The sequence below is a fragment of the Acomys minous genome (assembly GCF_964271855.1).
Source record: "Acomys minous genome assembly, chromosome: 19".
NCBI lineage: Eukaryota > Metazoa > Chordata > Mammalia > Rodentia > Muridae > Acomys > Acomys minous.
The window spans coordinates 63,139,061-63,153,196 of NC_140499.1; the positions used below are offsets into that span (position 1 = coordinate 63,139,061).

The window sequence follows — 14,136 nt, forward strand, 5'->3', positions numbered from 1 at the left end:
TCTATCACATACAGTGAAAGTAGTCCCAGAAGCAAAGATTTTAGTGCTAAGTGCATATACTAAATAATAAACCTGAGGGAATACAAATAAATAACTTAATGATGAGTCTTAAGGACCTGGTGGTGGGGGAGGGGGAAACAGGAGCAAGCTAAGCTGCTGCCCTTGGCCGCCTCTTAGAGGCTGAAGGTAAGCCCCTATTGCAGAAGCAACACCGGGGCATAAACTCAAATTGTATCAGCTAGATCTATTCTTACAGCCTCCTCCTTGTGGTCTCGCTTACACCCCACAGGCTGCAAAGGGAGGAGAGCGGTTAGTAGTCCCTCCCAGCCATAACTACAGAGCCATACGGTTAAAACGGAATAATCCTGGGACACCCCAGTGCAAATGGCCATTGCCAAGAATACAAGCGACAATAAGTGCTGATTTGGGTGGGGGAGTGAGGAGAATCATTATACACTTGAATCCAGCCACTTAAAAAAAAAATAGTGTGGGAATTTACTAACAACAACTAGAGATACAGCTCGCAGTGACTCAGCCTCTTGGGAGTGCACCTGAAGGACTCTGCATCCTAACAGAGGTTCATGCTCACCCATGCCCATCGCTGCTTTGTTCACGATAGCTGCAGATGAAATCAGCCTAGATGTCCATCAAACAAAGAATGAATAATGAAAATGTGATATACATTGCCCAATGCAATTTTTTTTTTTGGTTTTTTTGAAACAGGGTTTCTCTGTGTAGCCTTGGCTGTCCTGGACTCGCTTTGTAGACCAGGCTGGCCTCGAACTCACAGCAATCCGCCTGCCTCTGCCTCCCGAGTGCTGGGATTAAAGGCGTGCACCACCACTGCCCGGCTGCCCAATGCAATTTTATTCAGCACTAAAGAAAATGAAATTATGAGCATTTGAGGGTGAGACTATGCTGGATGGAGCAACAGAGGTCCACACAGGAGTGCTGCATGTTCCAACCTAGATGTGGGTGCTAGTTTTGAATGTTTAGTTTTGTGTGTTTAATTTCATAGTCAAGTGAAAACTAGGAAGCTAAGAGTGGGCTTTTTTTTTTTTTTTGAGACAGGGTCTTACTACATAGTCCTGGCTGGCTTGGAATCTACTGTGTAGGCCAGGCTGGCTTTAAACTCAGAGATACATCGACCTCTGCCTTGAGTGCTGGATGTAAAGGTGTGGGCTATCAGTTCAGAAAAGAGATATTGGTAGGGGGATGGCTTAGGATAGTTGAATAGTACAATAGAGGCAAAATGAAATCAGAGAGGTAACACACAGGGTTGAAAGGTTTCGTCTGGGTTGGGGGGCGGTGGGGTGAGGGAAGAGACAAAGATTGGGCATGATGGCCAACCAAAATGAGGAGTATATGACAAATCTATATGAAAATGTGGTATCCTATGCCATAGTATCTTATGTAGCTTAAAGAATCTTTTAAGAGAGCGAATCTACACGGCTGGATGTTGATGCTTCTAGAATCAGTGGTTACCAAAAACAAACAAACAAACAAACAAACAAACAAACAAACCCCAGAACTCTGTGTGGAATAATTAAAAAAGATTTTTTGTTTATTATAATTTATTCATATTACATCTCAGTGATGAGCTTCTCCCCCCCATCATCTGACCTCAGCTAATCAGGTCTCTTCAGGATAAGCCTGCATCCCCTTCCTCTGTGTGACCGCAAGGCCACCCTACCAAGGGGCAGTGATAAAATCACGGGCACCAGAGTCCATGTCATAGGTGGTCCCCGCTCTCATCCCACCCAGCCCCCCACGTGGAGCGTGAGCTGTCCACGGGCTGGATCAGAAGAGGAGGGGGTCTAGGTTCTCTGCTTGCAGTGTCCGTGGTTGGTGCATCTGCTTGTGCAGCTCTCCCACCCCCACCCCCGCCCCTACCCCCGGCCCCGCCTCCTGGGTCCAGATCTGCCGGGTTTGGTGGTCTCCTTGTGGGGTTCCTGACCCCTCCTGGTCTTTCCATCCCCTAACTCTTCCATGCATCTCTTAGAGCTTCGCCCAGAGTCCTACTGCCAGTCCCAGCATCTGTCCCGGTCCCCCACTGGGTGATGTCTCTCAGAGGACATCTATGTTGGGCTAATATCCACTTATAAATGAATATATACCATGCGTGTCTTTCTGGGTCTGGGTTACCTCACACAGGGTGATCTTTTCTAATTCCACCCGTTTGCCCGCAAATTTCAAGATTTCCTTGTTTTTGATAGCTGAATAGTATCCTGTTGCGTAAATGTGCCACAGTTTCCTTATCCATTCTTCAGTTGCAGGGCACCTAGGTTGTCTCCAGAGTCTGGCTATTACGAATAAGGCTGCTATGAACACAGTTGAGCCAGTGTCCGTGTTGTATGGTGGAGCATCTTTCGGGTACACGCCCAGGAGTGGTATAGCTGGGCCTTGAGGTAACACCATGGAATAGTTTCTTGTGAGTGGTAGGTTAGGGAAGCCCCAGAACCCCCAAACCAATACAAGCTACTCTAAAACTACAACTATATTTACAACTATATTATGAGCAATACCTTACTGCTGAGGACTCCTGCCACTTACCTCAGTCGCAAGATACGAAGAAGAAATCGAGGAGCTAGAAGTTTTCTCTCTGCTGGGTTATCTTCCGGAGTGCGGGGGGAGGGGGGGACGCTAGGTCAGGGATGCTAGGGGAGAGAGAGTGTCAACGGGATCCCTCAGCGAACCCCTCAGGTTACAACATGAGTCACCAAGACAAGATGTGCCACTTGTGCGACAGAAGCACAACTGTTGTGGGGGCGGGACTAGTTGCTCTCTGTGTTGGCAGCCTGATGCAGAGGAAGGAGGCCATGCCTGGTATTGTAAGCCTGGCGGACAGGGAAGCCGTAGACCCTAGGACAGTGGTTCTCAACCTTCCCAGCGCTGCGACCCTTTGATAGAGTTCCTCATGTTGTGGTGAGCGCCTACCACCACCAACCATACAATTATTTTGTTGCTACTTCATAACTGTAATTCTGCTACTGTTATGAATCATAATGTAAATATCTTTGTTTTCCCAAAGATATTGGATGGCCCCTATGAAGGGGTCATTTGACCCCTGAAGATTGAGAACCATGGGGGCTAGAGAGATGGCTCAGAGGTTAAGAGCACTGTCTGCTCTTCCAAAGGTCCTGAGTTCAATTCCCAGCAACCACATGGTGGCTCACAACCATTTAGAATGAGATTTGGTACCCTCTTCTGTCATGCAGGCGTATACGCAGGCAGAGAACTGTATACATAATAAATAAAAATATAGACGAAAAAATGATTAAAAAGATATAAAAAAAAATTAAGAACCATCACCCTAGGGGAAATCTTACTACTGTTTCTGAGCTAAATTGATGTAATATCAAACTGCCTTCTAAACTTCTGTGCTTATACTCGTAGAGGAATTGCTGCTCTCAGACTTAAACCAAAGACGCCCCCTCTCTTTGTACAGAACTAAATGTAGAAATCCATGGCCGCTCAAGATGCTGAAAACAAATGGCAACTGCAGCACTCAGTTCTAATCAACACATTCCTCCAAGACTCAAGGGATATCCTCGAAGAGGGGGCTGGAGAGAACACGAGAGCCAGAAGACGGGGAAGAAAGACTTCAAAATACCGTCTGCTCACTGTGTCGCAGTCATCGCCAGCATGAGCCTACAGCCGCTGTGATTGCCTGCCCTAGCCCTGCACAAGACTGGTCATGTCAACCATCAGCTCTGCATGGAGCCCGGCACTTCCTGTTGAACTATTGTCTACTGACAGATTCTGTGGGGGAGGGGGGTCACTAGCTTCAGCTGTATGCCAAGTTAGAACCCAATGGACAGTCCCAAACCCATGACCATAACAGATGCCCCTGGTTAACTCAGTGGGCCACCAAGCAAGCAAGTGACAAGAATGTGGGAAAGGGATTTGTAGGGAGGACAACGACTGATAGGAGCTGGGAGATAGAAAAGAATAGTGGTGAGAGTAATCAGAACGTACTATATGCATGTATAACCGTGTTGAAAAATATATTTAATTAATAAAAAAATGTGATGGTTGGACTACCATGCCACTGAGGTCACTACTTTGCTCTTTCTCTCTGAAGCCAACGATGAAGGCAGTGATGACTCCATATGGAAGAGTCGGGTCAAGCCTTTTTATTTCTAACATTAACTAAATATAAGAAAGGAACATTGGATTTATAACGTAGCACAATTAATTTGAGTAAACCAGTAAGTTAACATTTTGATCAAATCTGACTTGTAAAGCAGGATCTGGCTCACACTTCCGAGAGAGAGAGAGAGAGAGAGAGAGAGAGAGAGAGAGAGAGAGAGAGAGAGAGAGAGAGAGAGAGAGAGAGAGAGAGAGAGAGAGAGAACAGCTCTACCTTTTTGCTTGCTATTCGGGAGGCTCCCCTTATTTCTAGTGCCCTCTGTGGTACTCGTGATGAGCATCTCACATACTTATGATGTACCTTCTCAAGTTTGATGAGTCCTTCAAGAGGGCTGCCTTCTGCCCCTGTAGATCGCCGGTTGAGTGCTTAACACACTGTAGAGGCTCTTGAGAATATGATGTAGTATTTTGCTAAGAGTAACAAAGCCAGGCTTCCCCCTGTTTCAGTATCAATATTCGGGAAAGCTGCATTGGTAGGAAGGAGGCAGGTTTAGCCAAGGACTGGCAGTCTTGAGAAGATACAGAAGATTTATTTATTAGTTGCCTCAAGGCTCTGTATACCATGGGTCACGAGTAAGGACTCAAGGAGAAAGAAAAGGAGAGAGTTACAGTGAGCAGGAAGATTACATGGCGGGGGTTGGAGGTTGGGGGTGGGGGGTTTCTTGTTCACGGGTTGGCTCTTTCTTCTCTGGTCAGAACATGTAAGCGGACTTGGACCTCTGCTAGCTAGTTCAGCTAAAAATCTGAGAAGGTTCTTTTCAGCAAAAAGGATTGAGGAGGGGCAGAAGAGCTAAAGGGATGGCGGGAGAGGACAGTTTTAAAGAAGTTGTTACTCCCCCGCCCCTCTTCTGTAGTCCTGGTGGCTTGCTAGCATTACAGGCACTCTGCTTCCAGAACTTGCAGAGTAAGCCCTTGCACTGCCAGAAATTGCCTGGACAGACTGCCTTAAGGCGACCGCCCAACTTCAGGGATGTGGAATGGATGTACAAGTGAAGAGCTTTGTGTTTCGGGACTGTCTTGTGATTTTGAGCCACAAACCAGACTGTTCACATCCTTGGTCATCTCTGCCAGCCGTTCCATCTACCCACCTCCATCCCTCCCCCACCCCCCTTTACATAGAGTACTTGTTGAGTGAATTTAAGTGTGGATAGAAGAACGGAACGAAGCAGAATGGAGTAGATTTACAGGCTACAGAGACTACTGGAGACTCAGAGATTCTCATGAATTGCAATTTTATTGACTGAGGAGGCAATGGAATTGGGGAGGTAGTCATTCAGAAACCAAGTCAAAAAATCTGCAGAACAAGATGCATCTTGAGTGACGCGATGGCTTCTCCTAGAGGGCGGGTTTTAAAGTGCGAAGGGTTTGGAAACCTCCGGCAATCTCATGAGAAAGCGAAGCCCATGGGCGCCGACGGAGAACACCTCCAACACCTTTGTCTCCGTGGCAACCCGGGGATCTTATTTGCACGGCCAGGAAGGTGCCTGCTTCTGCTGGGTCTGGTGGCAGACAGGGACACCCTTGCCACCTCCAGAGCCGCCCCCAGAGGAGCTGCCCCCGGAGGAGCCGCCGCCGCAGCTAGAGCCGCCTCCGCCTCCGCCTCCGGAGTAGCCGCCTCCGCAGCCGCCGCCCCCGGAAGAGCCGCCGCCACAGCTACCGCCGCCGCCCCCGGAGTAGCCTCCACCGCAGCCGCCGCTGCCTCCGCCGCTGCCGCCGCTGGAGTAGCAGCCGCCGCCGGAAGAGCCCCCTCCGCAGCTACCACCTCCGCCTGAAGAGCCCCCTCCGTAGCTCTGCTGCGGGGCGCAGGAGCTCTGGGAGGTCTGCTGTGACGAGTAGTAGCCCCCGCTGCCACCAGAGGAGCCGCCGCCGCAGCTGCCGCCGCCGCTGCCGCCACCGGAATAGCTGCCGCCGCCGCAGCTGGAGCCGCCACCAGAGGAGCCACCGCCGCAGCTGGAGCCTCCGCCCCCGGAGTAGCCGCCGCCGCAGCCGGAGCCGCCGCCGCCGCCGGAGGAGCCACCTCCGCAGCTGGAGCCCCCGCCCCCGGAGTAACCGCCGCCGCTAGAACCGCCTCCGTAACTCTGGCACTGGTACTGTTGCGCCGACCCCGAGGAGCCCCCGCCGCCGCCGCCACTGGAGGAGCCACCTCCGCAGCTGCTGCCACCGCCACCGGAGTAGCCGCCGCCGCCGCCGCAGCTGGAGCCGCCGCCGCCGCCGCCGCCGGAGTAGCCGCCGCCACAGCTGGAGCCGCCGCCGCCGGAGTAGCCGCCGCCACAACTGGAGCCGCCGCCGCCGCCGGAGTACTTGCCCCCTCCGGAACCGCCGCCACAGCTACCGGAGCTGCCGCCTCCAGAGGAGCCTCCTCCGCAGTAGGAGCCACCGCCTCCGGATCCGCCTCCGCAACTGGAGCCCCCGCCGGAGTAGCCGCCTCCGCAACTGGAGCCGCCGCCCCCGCCGGAGTAGCCGCCGCCTCCGCAGCTGGAGCCGCCTCCGCCGCCGCCACCGGAGTACTTGACTCCTCCACCGGAGCCGCCGCCGCCTCCGCAGCTGGAGCCGCCGCCCCCGCCGGAGTAGCCGCCGCCGCAGCTGGAGCCCCCGCCCCCGCCGGAGTAGCCGCCGCCGCAGCTGGAGCCGCTGCTGCCACCCCCGGAGTAGCCGCCTCCGCAGCTGGAGCCACCGCCGCCCCCGGAGTAGCCGCCGCCGCCACCGGAGTACTTGACGCCCCCACCGGAGCCGCCGCCTCCGCAGCTGGAACCGCCTCCGTAGGAGCCACCGCCTCCGCCTCCGCAGCTGGAGCCTCCGCCAGAGGAGCCACCTCCGCAGCTGGAGCCACCGCCCCCACCGCTATAGTAGCCACAGCCGCCGCCACCACCACCACCGCCGCCACCGCCGCCGCCGCCTCCTCCTCCACCAGAGGTCTTTCCACAACCCACGGGAGGACAGGGAGTGGGCTGCTTTTTCTGGTGAGACATCTTGTTTAAGGAGAAGGGGAACCCTGAAAGACGAGCACAAGAGCATCATTGGACCAGCAGCAAGAAGACGCTGTGAAGGAGGGAGCTACATCCATGGCAACATCCTTCTGACTCCCAGCATCTTGAGGACCATGGACCAGGATTCTGGACTTGGTTCAGGGGCAGGATCTGTCTTAGACAGCCGCGTTAGTAGTTCCTCCCTCCTTGCTCAGCTTTGCCTGACTTATGCTGTGTGATTTGGAAGGCAGAGCACCCCACATTCCCACCTGCTTATCTTCCATTAAGGAACACTCCATCTCTTAGGATGCTCCCAAGCCCCAACCCTGATTCTTTAAGATCAGTAGAAAGTTGCAATACATCTCCACCTGGGCTTTGCCCATTCCCAGCACAATAAAGAAAGATTTGTTCGCACATCAGCAGACCGTAGGACTGCAGAAAGTCCTTAGTTTTAACCTCTTGCTCTGTCCTACTGAGTGAGGATACCTTCCAAGGGCCAATTAATTAGACGAGGAAGTTCTACTGTGGCTCAGTCTGCAAACAGGGAATGACTAGAAGACAGCAGATTTTTTTTTTAAGGCTATGCAAAAGTCTAAGCTTGGTAGAGAACTGCAGCTAGCAGGAAATTGTAGCTCAGCATCTCACAAGTCATTTATCTGCCATAGCATCTGCCCTTATAAAACAGGGCTTGGGTTTTGTGGCTCCTCAGATACCCCCCATCAGCACTGTTCTATGACTTATCCCCCCTCTATCCTCCCCAACCCCCAGTAGCTTTATTCTCTCTTGACAGGTTTACAAGGTTCGTCCAGCCCATGGCAGGCTAGCTTGGGCAGCCACTGCAGAGTCCTTCTGTGTTCTAGCCCTCAGCCCCTGGGAAGCCAGGGAGGTAGGCGATGGTCCGACTTTGGTAGAGTAAGCATTCTGGTCAGAAGACCAGCGATCGCTTTATCATTCTCCTAGGGCTTTCCTAAAATCCCTTCTCAGTTGAATGCAGCAGCTTCCAAAGAGGAGAGGGCCCTGTTCCTTAGCCTCTCTGCAAGCCGAGTCAGGGCGGCATGGAGAGGCTGGAGTGCCCGGAGAGCCCACACTTACCAGAAGCACCAGGGGAGGTAGGTGAGTGAGGGAAGGAGATGATGGCGATGTGAGAGACCTCGGAGCTGCAGAGGTTTTTATACTCTCTACCTGCTCTGACTCATGTATTGATCAGGTACCTCCTGGTCTGGCCCCAGTTACGTGACTGGTAACTCTTGGCCCCACCTCCCTGTGATTGCAGGTGAAGGATTGACCCATTCATGAAGATTTCAAATTCTTGGGATAGGCAGTTTGTGTATGACTGGCCACTTCTCTGATGTAACCGTGAGCAGGTTGGTCATTAGAGATGGCCGGCAGAGCGGATGGCAGAAATTGTTTTCAAGACTTCTGATATGGGCCGCGTGCCACAGCCAGAGGACTACGCTGGAGGATCCAGTTCTAGCCTCACGAAGCAGCTCAAGGAAGCCTGGAGATCTAAGTCCGCGGAGCTGGAGCGTTGGGATTCTGCTGTTTGATTCTGAGCTCATTACGTTGGAAAATCCTCATAGCAATCCACCTCTCTTTTTGCCGCAATTCCTCCACTTCGGTTTCACGAACGCTTTGTAGGGGTGTTTTCTGTCCTGTTTATTGGTCTTAAGGGATCACGAGTCCCCAGGTTCCAGTCCTGGGTGGTATACCACGGACAACGCTGTCACTTAACATGACCCTAGGTCACTTTGCGTTGTTCCTGGTGATCGCAGGTGTTTTGATCAATACTGACTGTTGATTTTACTTGCCACAGGTGAGAACTAGAAAGACAGGCCATGGGGTCTTTTCCGCCATGAACCTTTGTCTCCGATGTCTTGTGGTGACACATGGTGAACTCTTGAGGGGGCAACCACAGAACTGAATGGACTTGAGGTTGGTGGTTGGGTTTAGGTCTTTCCTTTGTTTGCTATCTGTCAGTAAATGCCACCAGGAGCAAACAAAGTCACAGTAGTTCAGGTGGTTCCACCACAGACGAGTTTACCTCACAGGAACATGAAGGAAGAGCTATGAAGTTTGCATGTGTTGTATATTGTGTGATGCTGACATCTTTGGCCGTTTTCTCACATGACAGCACGTTCTTAATTCCAAATAAGCCTTCCCTTAGACACTTCTGGCAAGAAGTGTGAAGCCAGGTGAACTGTTCTCCTATAAGATCAACTCAAAAATGCCCCCCGATGACCCTGGAGCCAAGAGCAGCCCCTCTCTGTATGAAGAACATGGTGCTTCCCCCTCTTTCATCACTGGAACCCAGTTGCTGCTATTAAGATACCACAGTTGAACTGTGTTCCACCCAGCTGTGTTGAAATAACAATTCTAATCAGAAATTGACTTAATTATGGGGGAGCACTAATGAACCTAACCATCCCGATTAGACTTCAGCTTTCAGAAACTTGTGGCACTCGTTTCAGTTTGGACAGTGTGAACTCAGGTGAGCCGAGGAGGATGCTGGGTGTTCCTGTGCTTGGAGGATAGTGCAGCCAGGATCTGGTGGAGAGGGCAGCTTTCTCAGCTTGAAGCTGAGGCCCCATGGTGGCTTTGGAGGAAAACAACACCTTCTTTTGACTCTTGTGATTTCCATAGGTATGAAAAGGAGGCATTTTGTTTAGTCAGGCTACGTGGGAACACGTTTGAACCGCGGCTCCTAGCACTGATCTGTGGACCACATTGGCCCATTGCCATGTGCTTACCAGTCTGTAGGAAAGTCCAAGTTAGCATGAGGTCAGTGGGGCGTTTTTTTGGGGAACAGAAGTCTGTAATTCAAAACTCACACACTTCCACTTTTGTTTTTAAGTATTATTTATTATAAAAAGTGATGATGATCCGAGCTGAAAGGTGCTTTTATATTTTTATGTGTTAGAATGAAAATTTCGTACCTGCATAATTACTGTTTTAATTTTATTAAAATGAACTATGTATTTATACAAAGTTAGCAGTTTTATTATATTTCTATACATACATATAATGTAATTTGATCATATTAGCTCCCACTACCATCCTTTCTTGCCTTTTTCCCATCCTTTTTATTTCATATCTCGTATAGACCCCCCCATTTACTTTCATGTTCTTTTTTTTTTTTTTACTTCCATAGATTCCAGATGTCAGAGACGTAAGATATTTATCTCTGTGAGACAAGTTTATTTTGATTAACTCAATGATCTCTTGTTTCCATTTTCCTGAAACTGATACATTTTATTCTCCTTTTTGCTGAATAAAATTCCACATTTTCTTATCTAACCAACACCTGTGCAGGTTCTATAATTTGGCTGCGTGAAGCAATAAACACAGGGACACAGGCAACACTGGAGTGGGCCGACTTGATTCTGTTGGGTGTATACGCACAAGTGCTGTAGCTGAGTCATATGCAAGTTGGACTTTCTGTATTCTGAGGAGTCTCCACATTAATTTCTATATTGGCTGGACTTATTTACATTCTTGTTAGCATTATTAGTTTTCTCAACCCCCTTCAAATTCTTACAGTTTTGTTTGTGTCCTTCCTTCTTGTTAAGTATCATTCTGACTGGAGTGACCTGCAATCTCCATGCAGCATTAGCTTGCCACAGTGGCCAAAATGTTGAACCTTTGGTTGTTTAAAAGTATCTGTTTTGTTCATTTTTCCCATTTGCTGATTACATTATCTGTTCTTTTTTAATGGTCATATCTTAAAATTCTTCACATATTCCACATCTTAGCTGTTCCTTGGGTAAGTAACTGGTGAAGTCTCTTCCCTTCCCGGGTCTGCAAGCTGACACTGTTTCCTCTGTACTGTAAAACCTTTTAAACTTCTTGCAGTCGCATTTGTAAATTTCTTTTCCTGTAATTATTTCTTGCAATCACATTTGTTAATTTTCTTTTTTTCTGGAGTCTTTGTCAGAGAGTTATGTTGTGTTCCATCTTGAAATGTTTCTACTTAGTTGTTTCAAAGTTGTTCCAGGGTTTAGTTGGATTTTGAGCTGGCTTTTGCACAGGGTGAGAGCTAGGGGTGTGTAGTTTCAGTCTTTTCTACAGTCCCAGAGGGTTGAGGGTCAAAATATTTCTAGATGGGCTTCTAAATCTTGGAAGGCTCAAGCGCATCCAACTCCAAAATAACTAGCAATTCAAAATGCCTAAAAATTAAGTTTAGTTTGATACCAGATTGGTATATTCTTATGGATTATAGTGGGTAGCTCACAATGAATTTAGTTTTAATTGACACTTGATTGATATGTTTTTTATGGATTCACAATGAATTTTAGTCATTTGCACATTCATTCCCCTCTCCTTTCCTTTCTTCTTCCACTGGGTCTCATTTTCAAATTTGCCTCCTGTTTTCACATCTTCTTTTTGTGTGTGGTCCAGTGGGATGATTTTTTTTTTTTTTGAGTTTTGGTGTGCTTTATTTACTCCACTCTGTTGAAATGTTGACAGCATAACATCAACAAATACAAAAATATTACTGAGACACTTTGCATTTTTTTCACACTTAGTCTTAGAAACCAATGTATTTTATGCTGACGGCACATCTTAGTTAGGACCAGCCACGTGTCAAGTGGTGTCACCGCTGAGGCACTCATCATAACACCTTCTGTTGTCAGTGTCACAGACCTTAGTGGAAACAGATTGGATTGGACTATAATGGGCTCCGTACTTGATATACCATAATCAACGATTCCTCCAAATAAGATGGTTTCTAATGGTAACTGAATAAAACTAGACCAAAGGAATAATTTTTAAAAATCTACTCATGTCCCAATACTCTCTCTTTAAATATTTATTTATTAAGCTGAGTGTAGTGGAGTATGCCCTTAATCCCAAAATAGCTGAAGCAGAGGTAGATGTATGCCTGTGAGTTTGAGACCAAACTGATTTGCATGGTAAGTTCCAGGCCAGCCAGAGATACACAATACGACTGTCTCAAAAAATCTTATTGGCAGGCAGAGTTGACGGCAGAACTCTGCCAAGACAAGTTCTCAATAGTTCCTGCCTCACAAATATGTCTGTCAGATATATTGGGCTAGAAGGCTGAAGATGATGCTCCAACGTTATAGAGAGTGTTGGGTGACTGTTCAGGCAGTAAATTGGCTCAGTTGTTTCTTCATTTTTGGAAGCTGCTAACGTGCACTTCCGGTTCACTCAGGTAATTAAGTTTCGTTCTTTCTTAAGTTTCTGGTGAAGTTGAAGACCAAATAGTTTAGTCTTACAATTAAGCTTAGTTGGTTAGGAGTTAAGATGTTTTTAGATCAAGAGAGATGTTTTAAATTAATAGAAAGGAGATATGATAGATTCATTCAGAAATTTAGACCCAAAAAGGTAGGAAAGATGTTTACTTCAAAGTTTGCCAAATACAAATAGCCAAATCACTATGAATGTAACATTTATATAACTCCTGATTGTCTCGTGGTTCCTCCTGCTGTATGTAGATTATTTTATTCATGTATAATAATATAAATATATATGTTTTAAAAAGAAACATAATAATATATATTATTATTATTTATTTTAAAATGTATTCTCTGAGAATTTAATGCATATATTCAATATATTTTGGTCATACCAAACTCCTTTCCCCTTCCAGTTTCCTTCAGACCTCTCCACACCCCTTCCTAATTTCCTATCACCCCTCAATAACCTGCTGATTCCAATTATGTCTGCCATGTTCTAGTCCATAAACTTACACTCATGAGTGAGATAATTTGTAAATGGTAATCCCCCAGCAGTGACAAAGAACACAGGGATTTATTCTTCTTACTAACTATATTTTGGTACCCAGTGCCATTTTTCCTTCCCTTTCTAGCCACTATTCTACTCTTGTCTATGAGGTAAAATTTGAGACTCTGACTCTGCGATTCCTCGTGACACCTTATATATCATTTAATGGGAAAAACAAACAAACAAGAAACCTCCCAGTAGTATTTCTGCTCTGTCACCAGGCTTTGCGGAACTCTGCACCAGCTCTCTGGTTCGTAGCTCACAGCTGCCCTTGCAGGAGTGGATGTTCTAGACGCCTGTTGTGTAATCCCCTGAACCAAGAGTGCTCCTATGAGATACCTGTATAAAAAGCTGATTACCACGTTGTATCACATTAGTTGGGAAATTATAGGCTTTTGTAAACTTACGACACATGCATATTTGGGGTTTTGTAAGACTTAGCCTACCAAATTTTTAAGATTTATAGTCTTTGGACACCTAACCATGAAATATATGCTTGCTAGCACCTCTGACTTGTGCAACATGATAGGGTCCCCAACCCTATCTCTACTTTTCATTTGTAGAAGGGGATAGAGCCTTAAATAAATGGTTCTGAGTTCATAACTGGAATTGAGCACTCCTGAGACGTTCAGACAATTAGGAGCGAGACATCTGAGTTCCAGCCGTGAAGGATTTCAATTAAAATCCCGGATTAAGGATCTCTGGAGGAATCTCAGCCTCTGGCTTATAAATCACAAGTGTTCAAGACCCTTTGATTCTAGGTTTAATTTATCTCTGCAGGAGCTCCCAACTTCTGCAGGCAACTTCTTCCTAGCAAGGGAGAGGGAGTGAGAAAAGACAATGCAAGGACGGGTACAGTGACGCAAAAATCATGTTTTTTTTCTCACAAGCACAGCTGGAAGAGACCTTGGGAAGGAAGAACATGAACTGTGTGTGAGAAGGCTGCGGTCTCTGACAAGGGCCCAGATTCTTAGGGCTCGGGATGAAGGCAAGATTATATTACTTGATGTTGGGGAGCCTCGGCCTACTACACGCTTTCTTCTCGCTGCTTTCAGGGATCTAGGTTTACACAGCTGTGTCCTCATGACTGAGCTCTGGCTGCTTCTCTAACTGAAGTCCAAACCAAAACAAGCGGTTGGTGAAGAATAAAATGTGCGCAGACTGGGAGCTTGGGAGCTTAGCATCACCGGAGCAGAGGCTTGGAGGCTTCTTGTATTTTCATGGTTAAGGAATAGGTCCAGGCACGCTCCTCAGGCTACGGTTTCTTTGCCCT

At 47.8% G+C, this 14,136-nt stretch overlaps 1 protein-coding gene across 2 annotated transcripts; it reads right to left on the minus strand.

Annotated features, from left to right (window-relative positions):
* Positions 1-5,367: 5,367 nt before the first annotated feature.
* LORICRIN (loricrin cornified envelope precursor protein) lies at positions 5,368-8,342 on the minus strand. Of its 2 annotated transcripts, XM_084768660.1 has the most exons (3): positions 8,211-8,342; positions 6,578-7,144; positions 5,368-6,544 (listed from the first exon to the last, which is right to left on the minus strand). In XM_084768660.1, exons 2-3 carry the CDS (start codon positions 7,119-7,121, stop codon positions 5,613-5,615), a joined length of 1,476 nt encoding a protein of 491 aa, XP_084624786.1. In that variant the 5' UTR covers positions 7,122-7,144; positions 8,211-8,342; the 3' UTR covers positions 5,368-5,612. The 2 variants fall into 2 exon arrangements, with proteins under 2 accessions (XP_084624786.1, XP_084624785.1); XM_084768659.1 differs by having other exon boundaries at positions 5,368-7,144.
* Positions 8,343-14,136: the final 5,794 nt, after the last annotated feature.

Excerpts from the sequence above, each read along its gene's own strand:
- LORICRIN (XM_084768659.1), bottom strand. The coding sequence starts at position 7,121 with ATGTCTCACCAGAAAAAGCAGCCCACTCCCTGTCCTCCCGTGGGTTGT.